Source organism: Dipodomys ordii, unplaced genomic scaffold (genome assembly GCF_000151885.1).
Source record: "Dipodomys ordii isolate 6190 unplaced genomic scaffold, Dord_2.0 Scaffold24, whole genome shotgun sequence".
Lineage (NCBI taxonomy): Eukaryota > Metazoa > Chordata > Mammalia > Rodentia > Heteromyidae > Dipodomys > Dipodomys ordii.
In genome coordinates, this window is record NW_012267240.1 from 108,872 (window position 1) to 131,005 (window position 22,134).

Below are 22,134 nucleotides of genomic sequence, written 5' to 3' on the forward strand. Positions count from 1 at the left end.
AAAAAAAAAAGAAAGAAAAGAAAAGACTTTATCCAGATAATGAATCAAGTGGGACAGTGTTTAGAATATATTGTGTGCAGCAATGATATACTGAAGAATGCATGTGCCTATTTGTAAGTTACATTTCTATACGTAAAACTTTTTGTGCTTTTTTCCTTTTTCTCACAGGGTAATAAGAGATTTATTTTTAAGTTGTAATGGAGTAAGTCAAATAATTGAATTAAATTATCTAGATGGTATACGAAGCCATTCCCTAAAAGCATTTGAAACTCTGATAATCAGCCTGGGGGAACAACAGAAAGATGCTTCAGTCCCAGGTATTGATGGACTAGACACTGAGCAGAAGGAGTTGTCATCTTTAAGTGCAACTCCTTCCTTTTCTAGCCAGCAGGCTTGTTCAGATGCTCCTCAGAGCCTCCGCAAGTTCTATGCCACTCTCAAAGAAGCTTATCCAAAGAAACGGAAGACTTTTCACCAGGATGTTCATATCAATACCATAAACCTCTTCCTCTGTGTGGCATTTTTATGTGTAAGTAAAGAAGCAGAGGCTGATGTGGAGTCAGCCAATGAATCCGAGGACACATCTGGCTATGATAGTACAGCCAGTGAGCCTTTAAGTCGCATGATGCCATGTCTGTCTCTTGAGAGTCTTGTCTTGCCTTGTCCCGAACGTTTGCATGAAGCAGCAGATGTTTGGTCAATGTGCCATTGGATTTACATGTTGAGCCCAGTCTTCCAGAAACAGTTTCATAGGCTTGGTGGTTTCCGAGTATGCTATAAGTTGATATTTATGTTAATACAGAAATTATTCCATAGTCAAGAGGAGGAGCAAGGAACAAGGCAGGGAGATTTGACTGTAAATGAAAACCAAGATCTGATGAGAACCTCTCCAGCTAAGATTACATTGAAGGAAGACTTACCACCTTTACCTGCAAAACATGACCCCATGGCATCAGAACTGGGAAGTCTAAGAGACAATGTGGATAGCATAGGTATATTAGAGTCACAGCATATTTCCTGTACAAATATGGAACAAGTTTCAGCTATTGAAGCTGCTCCTGAGGAAGCAGAGGTGTTCATGAATGGAGGAAAGGAGGCTTCACTTCAGAGCATAAGACTTTTGGAAGCTCTTCTGGCCATTTGTCTTCATAGTGCCAGGACAAGTCAGAAGATGGAACTGGAGTTACCTACTCAGGTAATATTATGTCCTTAGTCTGTATTATGTCCTTAGTATATCTTAGTATATGTATGTGTATACACTTACATGTGTACAAATGTGCATTTATGATCTTCCTTTCATTTTTCCAGAGCTTTTATATTCTGAGAAGCTTGGGTACTATGGAGGACATGAAGGAGTACATGAACCAGTTCTTAGAGAATCTTACAGTTGAGTTTACAGTGCAGAATTCCTGTGAAACAGTTTACATAGTGTCAAAGGAGTAGTTACACATACCGCATTTTAGACTTTAGTATTCACAATCTCGGGAGGTACTGATGGGTGCCCTACTCAGATTCCTTGGCTGTGTTACAGCTCTAGTATAATCATCACCATATCTTGTCTGTACTTATTTGTTCCATGTGCTAGACTGAGAATTCCTTAAAAGAGAAGCCTGTTTCTTAACCATTGTTAGATATACCTTGCCTTTGTAGAGATAGAGGCAAGCAGCAAGGGCTTCCTTCAGTGTCAGAAGAGAAGAGAAATAGAACACAACTGCTTAGTGAATTCTACGAGAAAGGAATTTGCAAACTCTAGAGAGGGCTAAATAAAACTCTGAAGTTTTAAAGAATCATCTTTTTGTGACTCAATTATTGTACATGAGTAATATATTTGATAAATAACTCATTTTGGTAGGATATTTGAATATGAGTTCAAATTTTACACGTTTACCATTTTATTTAGTTGTAAAGTATGTTATTAATATTCTTACTCTTGTATTTTTACCTAGAACTTGTCTGTGGAAAGTATACTGGGTGAGATGAGGAACCATCTTTTCAAGTCAAAGGTGACTGAAACTGAGTTAGCAAAGCCTTTATTTGATGCGTTACTTCGAGTAGCCCTGGGGAGTCACTCAGCACACTTGGACCATAATGACACTGTGACTGAGAAGGTATGAATCCATGTAGTTGTGTTATGTGGACATTCTAACCACTTAGAATGTTTATCAAGTGAGGTTATGGGTCATGCTTCTCCAGCTGAAGCAGAGAGTGTTTCATCAGTGTCCAGTCAGAAAACAAACAGCAGTATGACATGCTTTGTAAATCTAATCTTGAATTTTATTGGGAATCACTCCCAGTAAGACAGAGAGGTATTATTTGATTTAGTAACTCTTACATCAAATGATGATTTGAGGATAGTGACCATTCATTCAGTTATCTTATTGGTACAGTGATAGCTTCACTCATTCAGCTAACATTTCCAGAACATTCTACTCACTTTAAATTGCGCAATATAAAAATGACTAGCCCTCACAAAGAAAATAGCAGTTATAATTTTTTAGTTGTTTATATTAACATTTTTTCTAAAGTGATTGTTTCAATTTTTTCCCCTAAAACTTTGTAGTATATATTTAGTTCACTTTCCTTTCCTGTCATGTTTCCTTTACCTTTGGTTAATAAGGGCTAATTTTATCTTTATAAACTCCTCTTCAAACAATTTGGCCCAGAAATATATATTATGTTTTATCATCTTTTACCATATTATGTTATTGTTTGCCATAACTTTTTTTTATTTTTGTGCTGGTCCTGGGGCTTGAAGTCAGGGCCTGGGTGCTCTCCCTGAGCTTTTTTTTTCTCAAGGCTAGCACTCTACCACTTGAGCCACAGTGCCACTTCTAGCCTTTTCTGAGTAGTTTATTGGAGATAAGAGTCTTATTGACTTTCCTGCCTGGACTGGCTTCAAACCAGCTGAGATCCTCAGATCTCAGCCTCCTGAGTAGCTAGGATTATAGGCATAAGCCAACAGTGCCTGGCCATTTATTTTTTAGTGAAACAAATGACTCCATTTTTATGGCAGTAATTGTATTTGAACTCAGGGCTTAGACCTCGTAGGGCAGGTAGGTGCTCTACCACTTGACTCATGCCCCAAGGCCTTTCTGCTTTCATTATTTTTCCAGTAGATTCACTTTTTGCCTAGGCTAGCCTGAACTGCATGCTTCCTATTTGTGCTTTCCTTTGTAGTTGAGATGATATGCAAGTACAGCTGAGCCCAGCCTTTCATTGGTTGAGATGAAGTGTCACAAACTTTTTATAGGGAATAACCTCAAAATGCTATCCTTGTGATTTTAGCTTCTTGAGTAGCTAGGGTTACAGATATGATCTTCTATATCTGACCTAAAATGCCCTTTGATTGTGATATTGTCTGAGGGGGGTCTGAGAAATTTTGCTGTATGAATAACAATTTTATGGTGGTTATTATTTTTTGGTAAAAATTTTAAATTGTTATTATAAAGGTGATGTATAGAAGGGCTGCACCTACCTAAGTCAGATAAAGATTACATTTCTTTTTAGACGGTGGATTTTTTTAAGTATTGACGGTTTATCAAATGACTTTTGAGTGATATTCTGTTATTTTTTTAAATGAGTGAAATCTGGGTACCATTGGCTCATGCCTGTAATCCTAGCTTATCAGGAGGCTGAGATCTAAAGCCAGCCCAGGCAGAAAAATCCGTGAAACTCTTATCTCCAATTAACTTCCAGAAAACTGGAAGTAGCGCTGTGGCTCAAGTGGTAGACTGATAGCCTTGAGCTGAAGAGCTCAGGGACAGCGCCCAGGCCCAGAGTTCAAGCCCCACAACCTACAGCAGGAGGAAGAGGAGGAGGAGAAAGAGAAGGAGGAGGAGGAGAAGGAGGAGGAGGAGAGGCAAAGTTCTTCAGGGTATAGCCCTGAGCTTTAGGTTTAAATAGAGAAAGAACTGGGATAGGGGACAAGAGATATGCATAATTAAGCAATCCTAGGCAAAATGTCACCTGTTTGATCATGATCTCAGTTGTTTCTAGAGAAGTTGTTGTCATTACTTGAGGAGAGCATTCTGGTTCCCATGAGCTGGTAGCTGTGCTTCAAGTTGCAGCTTCATCATATGTCATTGTCCTGTGACGTTTTGATGTGCCTTGGGGATAATTATGGTCCTTGCCATAACTATCACCCTTGGTGCCAGTACCCAGAGTGCTACAGTAAAGAGACTCATAGCAAAGGAGACATGGAGAATGGAGGGAGAGATGTCAGGTATTAGCCTGCTTTTAGATAACTTATAGGGCATGTAGGGAGTTGGTACTTTTTAGCAAAAGCCATTTCTAAGTGCTTGTTCTAGCAGGAGACACTAGAGAAATATTTTGAATGAAGAACTATCTTAATTGCAATCTTGGTGAATATTTGGTATGTGCTATATGGTTTGTATTAAGATTCTTTAAAAACTATGAATCGATACTGTTTTTGAGAACATAATATACCCCTGTGTGTTAATTGTGGCATTATCAGAGTAATGAGCAATACCACACACTACAACTTCTACATATTTGGAAGTTAGGGTGCAATACATGGGTTGAGATGTAATTTGCTTTCCTAAATCTGTTCTTGGTTGTTTACATGATCAATTAGTACTCTTTGAATTAAAGCCCCCTGGTGTTTAGTGTGGGAAGTGACCCGACACTTCACCAAGCTGAAGGAAAGCAGCCTACAACAAAATCATTCTTTCTTCTTTTTTTTTAGATTTTAACCTGCCATTGTCATCTGATTTAATCCTGACCAAAGAAAAACATTCAAGTTCACAAAGGTCTACTCAGGGAAAATTATATTTAGAAGGAAGTACTCCACATGGTCAAGTTTCTGCAAAAGTAAACCTTTCTCGAAAAAGCAGACGACAGCATAAAAGTACCCATCGCTACTCTGTCAGAGATGCAAGAAAGACACAGCTCTCCACCTCTGACTCAGAAGGCAATTCTGATGAGAAAAGTCCAGTCGTGAGTAAGCATAGGCGGCCCCACGTGCTGCAGCGCTTTGTAGTGCAGCCTCCTAAGGGCCACCTTACAGCTCAACTCGACTTGCTTGTAACCAAAGAGCAGACTCCTGACACCATGGCTTTGGAAAGTTCCAGAGACATCATTCCAAGACTAGAGTCTAATTCTGATATTTTAAGCGAGCCAGCTGCCTTGTCTATTCTCAGTAACATGAATAATTCTCCATTTGACTTATGTCATGTTTTGTTATCTTTACTGGAAAAAGTCTGTAAGTTTGACATTGCTTTGAATCATAACTCTGCCCTGGCAGCTAGTGTAGTACCCACCCTGACTGAATTCCTAGTGGGTTTTGGAGACTGCTGTAATCTCAATGACTATGTAGAGAGCCAAGTGCTGTCTGCAGGTTGGACTGAAGAGCCAGTTGCTTTGGTTCAACGGATGCTCTTTCGAACAGTACTGCATCTCATGTCAGTAGATATTAATACTGCAGAGGCAATGCCAGAAAGTCTTAGGAAACATCTAACCGAATTGCTCAGGGCTGCTTTAAAAATCAGAGCATGCCTAGAGAAGCGGCCTGACCCGTTTGCACCAAGATCAAAAAAAACACTACAGGAGGTCCAGGAGGGCTTTGTGTTTTCCATGTATCGCCATAGAGCCCTGCTTCTTCCTGAGCTTCTGGAAGGAGTTCTACAGATCCTGATCTGTTGTCTTCAGAGTGCAGCTTCAAATCCCTTCTACTTTAGTCAAGCCATGGACTTGGTTCAAGAGTTCATTCAGCACCAAGGATTTAACCTATTTGAGACAGTGGTTCTTCAGATGGAATGGCTGGTGGCAAGAGAAGGAGTCCCTCCTGAGGCCTCAGAACATTTGAAAGCCCTCATCAGCAGTGTGCTGAAGATCATGAGCACTGTCAAAAAAGTGAAATCAGAGCAACTTCACCACTCGGTGTGTCCTAGAAAACGGCACCGGCGCTGTGAGTATTCCCACTTTATGCATCATCACCGGGATCTCTCCGGTCTTCTAGTTTCTGCTTTTAAAAACCAGCTTTCCAAAAACCCATTTGAAGAGACTGCGGATGGAGATGTTCATTACCCTGAGCGCTGCTGTTGCATTGCGGTGTGTGCCCACCAGTGCCTGCGCTTGCTGCAGCAGGCTTCCCTGAGCAGCACCTGCATCCAGATTCTGTCAGGGGTGCACAGTGTTGGCATATGCTGCTGCATGGACCCCAAATCTGTGATTGTCCCTTTGCTCCATGCCTTTACAGTGCCAGCACTGAAACACATTCAGCAGCAGATACTGAATATCCTTAACAAACTTATTTTGGACCAGTTAGGAGGAGCAGAAATATCACAGAAAATTAAAAAAGCTTCTTGCAACATCTGTACTGTTGACTCTGATCAACTGGAAGAGACTCTGCAGGGTAACTCATGTGATGACCAGACTCCTTCTAGCTTACTCAGCCCCTCCTACAGATGCCAAGGCATCCTGCCCAGCAGTGGGTCTGAAGACTTGCTGTGGAAGTGGGATGCACTAGAGGCTTATCAGAAATTTGTTTTTGAAGAAGACAGATTACATAATATACATATTGCAAATCACATTTGCAGTTTAATCCAGAAAGGCAATGCAGTTGTGCAGTGGAAACTGTATAATTACATATTTAATCCTGTGCTCCAAAGAGGAGTTGAATTAGCACATCACTGTCAACACCAGAGCATCTCATCAACTCAGACTCCCAGGAGTAGCTATCAGAAACAGTGTGTGCCTCAGGAAGTGCTTCAGATCTACCTAAAAACTCTGCCTGGCCTGCTCAGATCCAGGTTTGTGTATATGCACATGCACAGATATTTATTTCTCTGGTGGATGCTTGTATTTGAATTTCTAGCCATGCTGTTTCCAGAGTCTCGTTACTGCTGAAATAGTACTGACAATTTTTTTCTTAGGATATGATTTTAGCTTATTAGCAAAAAAAACTCCCATCCTATTGTCTTGTTTTAAACCTTTTGTTTGTTTTCTTTCTCTGGGAGTAGTTTATAGAGGAGAGACTATAGCCATAGGTTGTAATTTCTCAATGGAAAAAAAGGTAAGTTTTAGATAGATTTCTAAGAAAAAACATAGATGCAACACAGATACAGAAGAGCAAGGGCAAGTCTAAATTTTATAACATTAACCCCACTACCTTGTATAACTGATATAAACAAATAAGAAAAACAATTAATTTTTTAAGAATTGATTTATTTTTACTAGATAGGATATTATTTATCATTAAGAATGTTCATAAAGAGCCTGGCACTGGTGGCTCATGTCTGTAATCCTAGGTACTCAAGAGGCTGAGATCTGAGGATTGTGGCTTAAAGCCAGTCCAGGCAGGAAAGTTTATGAGCCTTATCTCCAGTTAACCACAAGAAAACTGGAAGTGTAACTGTGGCTCACAGTGGTAGAACGCTAGCCTTGAGCAAAGAAGCTCAGGGACAATGCCCAGGCCCTGAGTTCAAGCACCATGACTGTTTCTAAAGACCATGGTAAAACAGGAGGGAGAAAATGCTTATAATATTTTATGAATGAAATATACAAAATTTAAAATAGCATATTTATATACAATTATATAAAATAAACACTTCATAGAATGATAATTACTGAAACAAGTCTATTAAGAGAATTATTTTCAAATACCATACTTATATTTATTAAGCAGTACATACAAAAATTAGGAAATGTACACAAGCAAAAAGAATAAAATTTAAATTACCAGTGAATTTTCTAGGCCTTTTCTTTTTTTGGCAGTAGTGTGGTTTAAACTCAGAGCTTGATAGTATTTGCTTGTTAGTCACTCTACTATTTGAGCTACAGCTTTTTTTTGGGGGGGGGGGTTGTTTTTGTTTGAAGGTTAGTTTTTCAGAGACAGTCTTGCTCAGGCCAGCCTTAGACTATGATCCTCCTACCTATGCCTTTCACATAGCTGGGATGACAGACATGCATACATACCTTGCTTATTTGTGGAAATAATGTCTCTCAAATTTCTTGCCCAGGTTGGCCTTGAACTATGAATCTTCCCATCTCTGCCTTCTGAGTAGCTGGTATTGTAGCTGTGAGCCACAATGCCTAGCATGATTTTCCAGATTTTGTGATTGTCAAGTCTGGTACATTTAAAAATTAATTTTATAAATAAATGATGTTTCTGATAGTTTGAGTGGCCTTTCAAATGAATGTATATACCATTTAAATAACTTTGATTAAGTTATAACCTATCAATATTATATATCTGTGTGGTATCTTAAAAACTGTTTATATCACTGAGCCCACTTGCCCCTTGAAAACTTTTGTAACATTTGTCTACTTGAATTGGATATTGGCCGAATCAGAGAACTGTAGGGAAACTTGTATGCTTTTGAAATATAACATGAGAGAAAATTCAAGATTTTCAGCTCTGTAGTATAGTTCTTTCCTTTTATGAAATGTACATGTAAAAAAAAGTCTTGAGTGAACACTAGGCAGATGAACAAATTATGAGTTGCATGCCTTCTGCTCTGTTATACAGTTCAAGTGTGAGAGTGGTTGTAACACGTAGAATTTATATAGAATTTTCTATTTGGAAAAAAATATTCCTTTCTGAGTTGTTTTATTTAATTTGAGCTGGATGTAATCCTTTCTTTTTAAATACTGTCAGAGCCATATGCACAGTATCTGAAGGAGGATGGAGAATAATTAGAACATAATCTGAGGTCAGTGAGTAAAGACTTTGTCCAGATAAGGACCGGGAAGGTGGCTCAGTGGTAGAGAGCTTGCCTTGCATGCATGAGGCCCGAGGTTCGATTCCTCAGCACCACATAAGCAGAAAAAGCTGGAAGTGGCACTGTGGCTCAAGTGGTAGAGCGCTAGCCTTGAGCTGAAGAGCTGAGGAACAGTGCCCAGGCCCAGAGTTCAGGCCCCACAACTGACAAAAAAAAAAGAAAGAAAAGAAAAGACTTTATCCAGATAATGAATCAAGTGGGACAGTGTTTAGAATATATTGTGTGCAGCAATGATATACTGAAGAATGCATGTGCCTATTTGTAAGTTACATTTCTATACGTAAAACTTTTTGTGCTTTTTTCCTTTTTCTCACAGGGTAATAAGAGATTTATTTTTAAGTTGTAATGGAGTAAGTCAAATAATTGAATTAAATTATCTAGATGGTATACGAAGCCATTCCCTAAAAGCATTTGAAACTCTGATAATCAGCCTGGGGGAACAACAGAAAGATGCTTCAGTCCCAGGTATTGATGGACTAGACACTGAGCAGAAGGAGTTGTCATCTTTAAGTGCAACTCCTTCCTTTTCTAGCCAGCAGGCTTGTTCAGATGCTCCTCAGAGCCTCCGCAAGTTCTATGCCACTCTCAAAGAAGCTTATCCAAAGAAACGGAAGACTTTTCACCAGGATGTTCATATCAATACCATAAACCTCTTCCTCTGTGTGGCATTTTTATGTGTAAGTAAAGAAGCAGAGGCTGATGTGGAGTCAGCCAATGAATCCGAGGACACATCTGGCTATGATAGTACAGCCAGTGAGCCTTTAAGTCGCATGATGCCATGTCTGTCTCTTGAGAGTCTTGTCTTGCCTTGTCCCGAACGTTTGCATGAAGCAGCAGATGTTTGGTCAATGTGCCATTGGATTTACATGTTGAGCCCAGTCTTCCAGAAACAGTTTCATAGGCTTGGTGGTTTCCGAGTATGCTATAAGTTGATATTTATGTTAATACAGAAATTATTCCATAGTCAAGAGGAGGAGCAAGGAACAAGGCAGGGAGATTTGACTGTAAATGAAAACCAAGATCTGATGAGAACCTCTCCAGCTAAGATTACATTGAAGGAAGACTTACCACCTTTACCTGCAAAACATGACCCCATGGCATCAGAACTGGGAAGTCTAAGAGACAATGTGGATAGCATAGGTATATTAGAGTCACAGCATATTTCCTGTACAAATATGGAACAAGTTTCAGCTATTGAAGCTGCTCCTGAGGAAGCAGAGGTGTTCATGAATGGAGGAAAGGAGGCTTCACTTCAGAGCATAAGACTTTTGGAAGCTCTTCTGGCCATTTGTCTTCATAGTGCCAGGACAAGTCAGAAGATGGAACTGGAGTTACCTACTCAGGTAATATTATGTCCTTAGTCTGTATTATGTCCTTAGTATATCTTAGTATATGTATGTGTATACACTTACATGTGTACAAATGTGCATTTATGATCTTCCTTTCATTTTTCCAGAGCTTTTATATTCTGAGAAGCTTGGGTACTATGGAGGACATGAAGGAGTACATGAACCAGTTCTTAGAGAATCTTACAGTTGAGTTTACAGTGCAGAATTCCTGTGAAACAGTTTACATAGTGTCAAAGGAGTAGTTACACATACCGCATTTTAGACTTTAGTATTCACAATCTCGGGAGGTACTGATGGGTGCCCTACTCAGATTCCTTGGCTGTGTTACAGCTCTAGTATAATCATCACCATATCTTGTCTGTACTTATTTGTTCCATGTGCTAGACTGAGAATTCCTTAAAAGAGAAGCCTGTTTCTTAACCATTGTTAGATATACCTTGCCTTTGTAGAGATAGAGGCAAGCAGCAAGGGCTTCCTTCAGTGTCAGAAGAGAAGAGAAATAGAACACAACTGCTTAGTGAATTCTACGAGAAAGGAATTTGCAAACTCTAGAGAGGGCTAAATAAAACTCTGAAGTTTTAAAGAATCATCTTTTTGTGACTCAATTATTGTACATGAGTAATATATTTGATAAATAACTCATTTTGGTAGGATATTTGAATATGAGTTCAAATTTTACACGTTTACCATTTTATTTAGTTGTAAAGTATGTTATTAATATTCTTACTCTTGTATTTTTACCTAGAACTTGTCTGTGGAAAGTATACTGGGTGAGATGAGGAACCATCTTTTCAAGTCAAAGGTGACTGAAACTGAGTTAGCAAAGCCTTTATTTGATGCGTTACTTCGAGTAGCCCTGGGGAGTCACTCAGCACACTTGGACCATAATGACACTGTGACTGAGAAGGTATGAATCCATGTAGTTGTGTTATGTGGACATTCTAACCACTTAGAATGTTTATCAAGTGAGGTTATGGGTCATGCTTCTCCAGCTGAAGCAGAGAGTGTTTCATCAGTGTCCAGTCAGAAAACAAACAGCAGTATGACATGCTTTGTAAATCTAATCTTGAATTTTATTGGGAATCACTCCCAGTAAGACAGAGAGGTATTATTTGATTTAGTAACTCTTACATCAAATGATGATTTGAGGATAGTGACCATTCATTCAGTTATCTTATTGGTACAGTGATAGCTTCACTCATTCAGCTAACATTTCCAGAACATTCTACTCACTTTAAATTGCGCAATATAAAAATGACTAGCCCTCACAAAGAAAATAGCAGTTATAATTTTTTAGTTGTTTATATTAACATTTTTTCTAAAGTGATTGTTTCAATTTTTTCCCCTAAAACTTTGTAGTATATATTTAGTTCACTTTCCTTTCCTGTCATGTTTCCTTTACCTTTGGTTAATAAGGGCTAATTTTATCTTTATAAACTCCTCTTCAAACAATTTGGCCCAGAAATATATATTATGTTTTATCATCTTTTACCATATTATGTTATTGTTTGCCATAACTTTTTTTTATTTTTGTGCTGGTCCTGGGGCTTGAAGTCAGGGCCTGGGTGCTCTCCCTGAGCTTTTTTTTTCTCAAGGCTAGCACTCTACCACTTGAGCCACAGTGCCACTTCTAGCCTTTTCTGAGTAGTTTATTGGAGATAAGAGTCTTATTGACTTTCCTGCCTGGACTGGCTTCAAACCAGCTGAGATCCTCAGATCTCAGCCTCCTGAGTAGCTAGGATTATAGGCATAAGCCAACAGTGCCTGGCCATTTATTTTTTAGTGAAACAAATGACTCCATTTTTATGGCAGTAATTGTATTTGAACTCAGGGCTTAGACCTCGTAGGGCAGGTAGGTGCTCTACCACTTGACTCATGCCCCAAGGCCTTTCTGCTTTCATTATTTTTCCAGTAGATTCACTTTTTGCCTAGGCTAGCCTGAACTGCATGCTTCCTATTTGTGCTTTCCTTTGTAGTTGAGATGATATGCAAGTACAGCTGAGCCCAGCCTTTCATTGGTTGAGATGAAGTGTCACAAACTTTTTATAGGGAATAACCTCAAAATGCTATCCTTGTGATTTTAGCTTCTTGAGTAGCTAGGGTTACAGATATGATCTTCTATATCTGACCTAAAATGCCCTTTGATTGTGATATTGTCTGAGGGGGGTCTGAGAAATTTTGCTGTATGAATAACAATTTTATGGTGGTTATTATTTTTTGGTAAAAATTTTAAATTGTTATTATAAAGGTGATGTATAGAAGGGCTGCACCTACCTAAGTCAGATAAAGATTACATTTCTTTTTAGACGGTGGATTTTTTTAAGTATTGACGGTTTATCAAATGACTTTTGAGTGATATTCTGTTATTTTTTTAAATGAGTGAAATCTGGGTACCATTGGCTCATGCCTGTAATCCTAGCTTATCAGGAGGCTGAGATCTAAAGCCAGCCCAGGCAGAAAAATCCGTGAAACTCTTATCTCCAATTAACTTCCAGAAAACTGGAAGTAGCGCTGTGGCTCAAGTGGTAGACTGATAGCCTTGAGCTGAAGAGCTGAGGGATAGCACACAGGCCCAGAGTTCAAGCCCCACAAATGACAAAAAAGAAAAAAAATGAGTGAATGTTACAAGTGTCACCTTTGAATTCTGGTCTGTAGAGTCATCCGTCTGGGGAAGAATTGTCATCCCAGCTTGGAGATTTTTCAGAAGAAGCTGAAGATTCTCAGTGTTGTAATTTCAAACTTCTGAGTGAAGAAGGAGGTTATGAAGCAGACAGTGAGAGCAATCCTGAGGATGGTGAAGTTGAGAATGGCGGTAATCTCAGATGCTCTTGTGGTCAGATCTGCAAGTTAGATTGTGAATGTGCAAAATGGCTAGTAATGATACCACTTTAGAGTATTGCTTTACAACTTTAAAAAAAAAGCACTGCATTGACATTTTATTAGACCTTGCAACCAATCTGAAATTTGTAAATTCAGTTTAAAACAATGAAATCAGTTTTGTTATGAACATTGGGTGAAGGACAGATTTCCTGCTCTTACACACCTTAGGAGGAAAAAAGAAAATAATTGATGAAAGCAAACAATATAAGGAATATAAAACCAGGTGACATAACAGTGACTGGAAGGTGGAGGAAGCCCCCTCTGAAGAGGCAAAGAACTTCTTAGGAAAAAAATGAGCTTGTCCCAAATAGTAGCCATTTTTCATAATGTATGAGGTGAACGAATGCAGGCATCCTACCATGACAGGCCACAGCCCCTATTGTCCTCAGGATGGAACTGCATTTCCCAGTACTCCTGGCCTCAGTTTAGTTAAACGTGTGAAGAATTTGTGATCAATGCTCTTAATGGTAATTTTATCACAATGAGTATGATTTTATAATGGTAGATATCTTCCTTTTTATGTTTGTTCACTAAAGCTTGACCTAAAAAATTCTACTTTGTTTAGAAATTCATAAATTTTTCCACTATATGAATCTAAAAGAGTGTGATGGTCTTTCTTAAGATCAGTTAAAATTTCCAAAATGTAATATTCATTAGGTCAGTGTCTGTTTCTTACTTACAAGAGACAGTGTAGAATTCAACCAGCCAGTTGCCAAGCCCAGTGTTTTCACAGAGGTGATGGACAAGCAAATTAAATTATCCTAGGATTTTGCTATTTTGAGTTCATGAAGTGGGGGATAGTGTTTGTTTTCCTAGTTATGTCAGAAGGATGTACTTGATCTGTAACATGTCTATAACAATTTTCTGCCAGTAATATTTGTATTACTTGTAAGGCGATCTGTCACACTTCAAACTATCTACAAGATTTGATTGTTCAAGATAGATAGCTTAATTAATGTTGTAGGAAAAGGTTTTTGTTAGCATCTTCTTATAAATACACTTTTACCACTATATCTACTAAATGGTGAATTCATATTTATTCAGTATTTAGGGAATGAAAATAATTTTTTCTTTGTCCTTTCCAGGGGTAGAAATAAAACCTGAAGCAGAAGGTTTCTGTGCATCAGTAGGTCTCAATGACTTACTTGAAAACCTCACTCAAGGGGAAATAATCTATCCTGAGATTTGTATGCTGGAATTAAATTTACTTTCTGCTAGCAAAGCCAAGCTAGATGTGCTCACTCATGTATTTGAGAGTTTCTTAACAATTATCAGACAGAAGGAAAAGAATATTTTTCTGCTCATGCAGCAGGTAAAAGATACAATCAGTTTCATGGCTGCTTATCTCACTCATGCCCAAACCCATGTCCTCACTTAGAGCCCAGCCTCTCTGAAAGTTAGAGATGATTGTTCACTTCTGTAATACTTTAACTGTGCTTTAGCCTTCAAGTGATATTCTAAAATTTTCCAATTTCATGTTTCTCTAACATAGCATAAAACTTAATATTGTTGTCAACTAACCAGTAATGAATTCTCATTCATTTCTGAAAATGAATTATGTTCTAAAAATTACATTTCATTGTAATGTATAGTCACTGTTTCAAAAAAAATCAGAATACAAAAGTCACTAAATCAGAATATTCAATGAAAAAGAAATACATAATCTTGTACAGTAGATTTTCTAGCAAATAAGCCCTGATGACATTGTAACAGTATTATGCATCCACAAGATAAAATAATTAATTTCTTTTTTAAATTATATATGTTTTTATTGTAAAAATACTGTACAGAGGGGTTACAGTTCTATGAGTAAGGTAATGAGTACATTTCCTATAGAGCATTATTACCTCCTCCTTTGTTTTTCCCTACCATCCTTTCCCTCCCCACCTCCCCAATTCCTCCCTCCCCGACCAAGTTGTAAAGTTCATTTTCAACATAATGTAAAATGATTAATTTCTTATGTTTCAATTTTTAATCTTCAGGGAACTGTGAAAAACCTTCTAGGAGGATTCTTGAGTATTTTTACACAAGCTGATTCTGATTTTCAAGGTGAGCTGAAACTGTTGATTGTGAACAAATAGCTTTGATGTGATTGTGTGACTATATGAAAAGCTGATAACACAGCTAAACTGACAATGCTCTGTGATTTCCAGAATATATGCATCATCAGTTTCTTTGTTAAATGCATTTATTGCTCACACTCACTCAATAAAGTAAAGTAGGCAGAGTGTCTTTTGAATAGAAAGGAACATCTGAACTGCAGGGGCTTAGTCAGTTGTTCAGTAGCATTGTACCTGATACTGTCTTTTATCTACTTTCTGAGATATTTGAGGAATTTATGTCTTCTGATTTCTAACCTCAATAAACCTAAAATTTAGTTGGAGAATAAAGATCTACATACATGCAATGTTCATTTTTGTTTGTGTGACATTAAATTCAGATTAAACATTGTGGGCAGGAATACTCCTTCATTGTTTTAGATCTTCCAGGGGCTTGATATCAAGGGATTTGTGATGTCTATATCTTATTACTAATGATAACTACGATACTTATTTCATTTTGCTTATGTGGTGCTGAGGAATCGAACCCAGGGCCTCAGGCATGCAAGGCAAGCGCTCTACCACTGAGCCACCTTCCTAGCCCCAACTACAATACTTATTAAAAGTATGTAAGGGCTGGGAAGGTGGCTCAGTGGTAGAGTGCTTACCTTGCATGCCTGAGGCCCTGGGTTCGATTCCCCAGCACCACATAAGCAAAAAGAAATAAAGCCGGAAGTGGGCGCTGTGGCTCAAGTGGTAGAGTGCTAGCCTTGAGCTGAAGAGCTGAGGGACAGCGCCCAGGCCCAGAGTTCAGGCCCCACGACTGGACCCAAAACAACAACAACAAAAAGTATGTAAATACCCTTATCATTGTTCAATACATGATTTTTAGCATCCATTAGTGACCTTTGACTGAAACAGTCAAAGGATTGTACTGTAAGAGAAAGCCTTCCCTTCTCTCCATTTTCTTGTTTAATATCTTCTCCTGTTCATATATCCTGTCCAGGAAGCCATTTTACTATTGTCATGTTCCCTTGCTTTTGTTTCTTTGCTTTCCATGTCAAAGCTAGGGAAGTCTGATCTAACGTCACAAAAGTTTATTCTTTAAAAATAATTTATCTTCTTCATAATCTTGCTCTTTACAAACTAGTTATGAACCTTTTGGATTGATTTGTACCATGTGGTTTATCTTGTATTGTATACCTCTCTCTTTTTATACCACATTCTGGAAGATTTTCTAAAATTCTATTCCAGGTTTTTATTTAGACTAAGAGATTTGTGCTTAATTATTTTCTCATCATTCCCTTTTTATATAAAAGATACAATATCTTCTTGTATTTATCTGGGTATTGTAATAAACATTTAAAAATAGTTTTTCCATTCCCTAAATTACTTTTTTTTCCTCTATGATAGTCTGTCTTTTTTGTTGTTGTTGATGGTGGTAGTGGTAGTTGTGGTCTTTTTTTGTTGTTGTTGATGGTGGTAGTGATAGTTGTGGGACTTGAACTCAGGATCTGGGCCCTGTTCCTGGCCTTGAGTTCTTTTTGCTTAAGGCTAGTGCTCTACCACTTTGAGCCACAGTTCCACTTCCAATCTTCTGGAGGTTATTTGGAGATAAAAGTCTCACCTACTTTCCTGCCTGGGTGGCTTTGAACTGTGATCCTTAGTTTTCAGTCTTCTGTATAGCTAGGATTACAGGCATAGAGCCACCAGCACCCAGCTCAACTGGTTTTTACGTCTTGGGATTACTCTTTTATATTACTGAAATATTTTTGCCTATTTAAATTTGTAAAAAGTATTTGAAATTTCCAATGTTGTAAAAGTAACTTTGCTTTAAAAAAATTTTTTTTTGTCAGTCGTGGGGCCTGAGCAGTGTCCCTTAGCTCTTCAGCTCAAGGCTAGCCCTCTACCACTTGAGCTACAGTGCTACTTCTGGTTTTCTGGTGATTTATTGGAGATAATTTTCTCATGGACTTTCCTTCCCAGGCTGGCTTTGAACTGCAATCCGCAGATCTTAGCCTCCTGAGTAGCTAGGATTACAGGCGTGAGCTACTGGCTCCTGGCTGTAAATTTGCTTTCTTTTGGCCTCTTTCTTCATGGATATTCTGTTGATGAGCACTACGTAATGTACACTGGCTGATTAGGGGGCTCGCCAAATGACCTAAGGAACAGAGATTTACTCCAGGGAGCTGTTAGGGCCACTGAACGAACCCCTCTAATTCATAGGAATTTTAGCTTTCTCTATTTTCTCTTCTCCATCTTCAAGAAATAGTTTTCAGTCTTTCACCTGAGTGAGAGTATCCCAGTGCCTACAGCCATCCTCCCATTCTTTCCCCCATTTTTGCTATTAAAACTTGCTTCCTTTTTGTAATTTTGCGTTTTTGTTTATTGAGTTTTCAGTAATACACAGAAGCATTTTTTTCTCTTGCTTTTTTTTTTCTTGGCAGTTCCAGGGTTTTGAGCTTGAGGCCTTGCACTGTATAACTTGAGCTACTTCCCCAGCCTCCAGAAGCAATTATATGTGTGTATACATATATATACACAAATATATATATATGTGTATGTATTTACATGTATATTTGTATCCATTTCCTCATTCAAACTAAAACTTTTCCATTTTGAACTAAAAAAGAGCTAAACTACTTTAGTTTGATCATGTTACTCAAAATCTTCAGTTTATTCATGTTACTTGCATATACTTACTGTCTTACTGTGAGTTGTCTTTGTAAGTACGCCTTCCATTATGTACACCACAGCTCACTCCCTTTCCAGAATCAACTGCTTGAACCTGGCTTCTTTTCTGACCTCAAAGTCTTCTAGAACCACTGGTCTTTTAAGATACATCTTAAGTTTTACATCTGGCTTATTTTTATCATTTATAAAGAGAGACAATAATTGATTTACAGGTTTTTGTTTATGATGAGAATCAACTTAAATAATGCATGTAAAATATATTTGGAACACTAGAATGTACTCTATAAATATTAGTACTAATTTCCTATAAAGAAATCTTTTTTTTATTTTTGCAGTGGTGGGAGTGGAATCTAGAGTCTCATGCTTGCTAGGCAAGTGCTCTACCAGGCCCCACAGGACCAAAAATTTGTGAACCATTATTTGTGTTTTATGCTATTTAAATTAAATTAAATAACATGTAATATTTAAAAATTTATACAATCTTTAGTATTTCCTATGTTATTTCTTTTTTTAATTTTTATTTTTTATTGTGAAAATACAGAGAGGTTACAATTACATGGGCAAGATAATGAGTACATTTCTTTTTTTTTCTTTTTTCTTTTTTAGTTTATTTTTTATTGTGAAAATACTGTACAGAGGGGTTACAATTACATGGGCAAGATAATGAGTACATTTCTTATAGTATATTTCTTATCAAGCATTGTAGCCTCCTCCTTTGTTTCCCCTTCCCATCCCTTCACATCCTCCCTCCACCCCCCCACCCAATTCTTCCCGCCCCCCCCACCAAAGTTGTAAAGTTCTTGTACTTCTCATTGTTGCAATGGATCCACCTGTATCCCTATTTAAACGACTTGTTTTTCCCCATCTCCTCCACAAATTATACCGACATGAAATACAGTGAAAGCACTGGTTATACTGTGGGGGAGGGACATACAAAGCAACAAAGAAATTATCTTATAAATGCGTTAGAAACAATCACATGAAAGAAAAAAAACATTTGAATACATATCTTAGGGTTCATTTCCCTAACATCACCTTATCTGACCTTTTCTGCTTGACTTAGACATATACTAGATATTGCAAATAAGGGAAACCATGGGACCTATGTTTCTTTGGGCTTGGCTTACTTCACTTAATATAATTTTTTCCAAGCCTTTACATTTCCTAACAAATGGGGCAATGTCATTCTTTCTGATGGAGGCATAGAATTCCATGTTATTCTGACATTTATTTTTCCATGTAGTGATAGTTAAAATTTAAACATTTCAGGATGAGAAAGTAATATACTATTTTTATGGGGGGGTCAGTTTATCTAACAAATGCTATGTTGATTTATGCATCTTTACGGAATGCTTTTACTTAGTTCAGTCAATCTTTTTATTTTTTTGTATCCCTCCTGGGGCTTGAACTCAGGGTCTGGGCATTGCCCCTGAGCTTTTTCATTCAAGGCTAGTACTTTACCATTTGAACCACAGCTTTGATTCTGACTTTTTTGCTGGTTAATTGGACATAAGAGTCTCATGGACTTTCCTGACCAGACTGGCTTCGAATCATGATCTTATATCTCGGCCTCCTTAATAGCTAGAATTACAGGTGTGAGCCACTGGCACTTGGGTTAGCCAATGTTTAAGAAAACTTCTTTCACCTGATGCAACAACGAGAAGTATAAGTTGTCATGTCCAAAACGAGCTTTACAACGTCGGTCGGGGGCGGGGGGAGGTAGGGGAGGGAGGAGAAGGGTTGGGATTGGGGGGGAGGGGGGAGGCTGGGAAGGGATGTGAAGGGTAAACCAAAGGAGGAGGCTGCAATGCTTGGTAAGAAATGTACGCATTATCCCGCCCATATAATTGTAACCCCTCTGTACAATATGTTCACAAAAAATAAATTAATTAATTAAAAAAATAAAAAAAGAAAAGAAAACTTCTTTCAGTTGATTAGTTGGATTGTATTTAATTATGTTGCTATCTCTTCAGCAAGTTTTGTACTCCTAAATTATTTATAATGCATTGAAGATGTGACAGTATTTGATTGCCTTCAGTGAAATTGTCAATTTTCTTTCATTAATTTTTATTAATTAAATGTATAATGGCTTTAATTTTTCTCCTCTCCTTAAAATTTAGGATGCCAGAGAGTATTGGTGGATCTGCTAGTATCTTTAATGAGCTCAAGAACATGTTCAGAAGATCTAACCCTTCTTTTGAGGATATTTCTGGAAAAATCTCCTTGTATAGTAAATATGCTTTTAATTTTTGCATTTTCATTAATATCTTAATAAGGTACACTTTTTATTGTTTATAAACCACTAAGCTCTTTCTTTTTGATGGTAGCAATGGTTCTACAGTAATTCCATTTATTTGAAATGGAAATTATTGTGAAATAAACAGCAATTAAGCTCTCAATCTTGTGAAGTCAGTCATGGTATAGCATCATGCAGAAAGCTGAAGAGTTTGTAAGGCCTCTGCTTATATCCCTCACTCAAAACTAATTGAGAGAAAAACACTTGTTTTTGTTTGGTAGAAATAATTTTGCAAGTAATTATCTCATTAATAAAGTTAATGATAACCCATAAATATTAGGTATGTATCACAAAGACATCTAAATTTAAACTGAGATTTGCAGTTTAAGAATGATGTATCTGAATAGTGTGTGTTTTCTTTCATATGCAGAAGCTATATTTAAAATACACAGGGACAAGATAAGTTACACAGGACTCTGGGCATTCAGACACAGTGAAACCAAAGGAGGATACTCTTAGGGGAGGAACACAAAGGCACATACCTATGTGTCTCTTATCATATAAGATACTATTTGTTTAAATAAAAAAAAGAATGATGTGTTTCATATTTTAGCTAAACAAAAATAAAAAATTTAAAGATGTCAGACAACAGAATATTGATTTGTGTGAGTATGTTTGTATTTTTAATGAAAGCTTTAATTTCAAGATTAAGATTTCATTTGATTTTCTTTTTTCTAGGAAATTCTTCTTCTGGGTATTTTGAGAATTGTTGAAAGTGATGCTGCCATGAGCCCTTCACAGTATCTGACCTTCCCCTTGCTGCACACTCCAAGTTTAAGCAATGGTGTCTCATCACAAAAGTGTCCTGGCATTCTGAACAATAAAGCCATGGGCTTCCTGAGAAGAGCACGGATTTCTCAGGGCAGGAAAGAAGCTGGCAGAGAAGGCTTTCCCCATCATCTCCTTTCCTCTTGGCACGTAGCCCCAGTCCACTTGCCGTTGCTGGGGCAGAACTGCTGGCCACATCTGTCAGAAGGTTTCAGTGTTTCTCTTTGGTTTAATGTGGAGTGTGCCCATGAATCTGAGAGTACTGCAGAAAGAGGAAAGAAAAGGAAGAAAAAGAACAGATGGTTGGTTTTACAGGACAGTAGTTTGGATGGAATAGGTATGATGGATCGTCTGATTTATACACTAAGGTTTTCAGATTGCAGTTTTGATTGAACCTAAAAGTTACATGGCAATGTTCTAACTGGCTCTTATATGCTCTTTATAGGCTTTACTTAATAGTGACAGGTCCTGAATTACCAAAACCTAGGTTTTCAGATAGCCTTAAAACCTCCATTTCCTCCTGTACTTTTTCATTGTGTGTATATGTAACTGATGCTGGCATAGTCAGCCACATTTCTTGCCTCATTTCTGGTCCTATTACTGGATTAGGGTGGCTCCTGATGTTAGGGAAAGGAGGAAATGTAAGCACCTCTTCTGTCTGCTGTGTTTCCCTGCTCCTGTTAACATTCCCCATTCTATCTTCTTTCTTTGTCTCAAATTCTCCTTCTTCTATGTTTTGCACTAGTGGTCCTGTTCCTCTGCCTGTCACTGAACATATCTCATCCATTTTCTGGAGTTAGAACCAAGTACATTTCTGTCTTCTCTGAGGAATTGTTATTGTGCTGCCTTGACAGTGCCTCTTGTTCTCCTGTGACCAGACTGTTCATTGAAAGCAATGTAGGGACTAGGAATTGCTGGTTAAATTCAGTGGTGGAATGCTTGTCTAACATATGTGAGGTCTCAGATTCCATCAGCAGAAACTTATGTGTACACATGAATGCACATAGCAGTAGGAAGAAAGTGAGTAGAATTATTAGGGAATATGGATTATATGAAATGATTGGATGGACAGATTTGAGGATTTATATGTACATGGAAGTTCAGGCCACAGTAAGTCTTCATTCCACAAATCTCACCCACCACTGGAGGTGTTTTAGAACCTGGGGCTCTTCCCACTGTTTGGTCTCCACCATCAGGGTTGACATGGCAGTGTCATCTGATATCCATATTTGGGGTCTGAGTTTACTGGGCACTCTTATATTATTAGCATGGCATAATACTTGTGTACTTTCATGAGTTATTCTATGAAGCTGCACTTTTTTAAGATCTTAGCAGATAGTTTGGAATGCTCCAGGTGGTTTTGAAGC

The 22,134-nt window shown here is 37.9% G+C and overlaps 1 protein-coding gene across 1 annotated transcript in view; it reads left to right on the forward strand.

Moving 5' to 3' along the window:
• Positions 1 to 22,134, forward strand: part of Lyst (lysosomal trafficking regulator) — a 142,950-nt gene that overhangs the window by 28,651 nt on the left and 92,165 nt on the right. The window contains exons 4-13 of the mRNA XM_013014561.1: positions 169 to 1,195; positions 1,309 to 1,411; positions 4,706 to 6,770; positions 9,058 to 10,084; positions 10,836 to 10,997; positions 12,746 to 12,902; positions 14,056 to 14,282; positions 14,953 to 15,019; positions 19,824 to 19,933; positions 20,678 to 21,104. Coding sequence (XP_012870015.1) covers positions 169 to 1,195; positions 1,309 to 1,411; positions 4,706 to 6,770; positions 9,058 to 10,084; positions 10,836 to 10,997; positions 12,746 to 12,902; positions 14,056 to 14,282; positions 14,953 to 15,019; positions 19,824 to 19,933; positions 20,678 to 21,104 — 5,372 coding nt within the window. The remainder of the gene's footprint in view (positions 1 to 168; positions 1,196 to 1,308; positions 1,412 to 4,705; positions 6,771 to 9,057; positions 10,085 to 10,835; positions 10,998 to 12,745; positions 12,903 to 14,055; positions 14,283 to 14,952; positions 15,020 to 19,823; positions 19,934 to 20,677; positions 21,105 to 22,134) is intronic.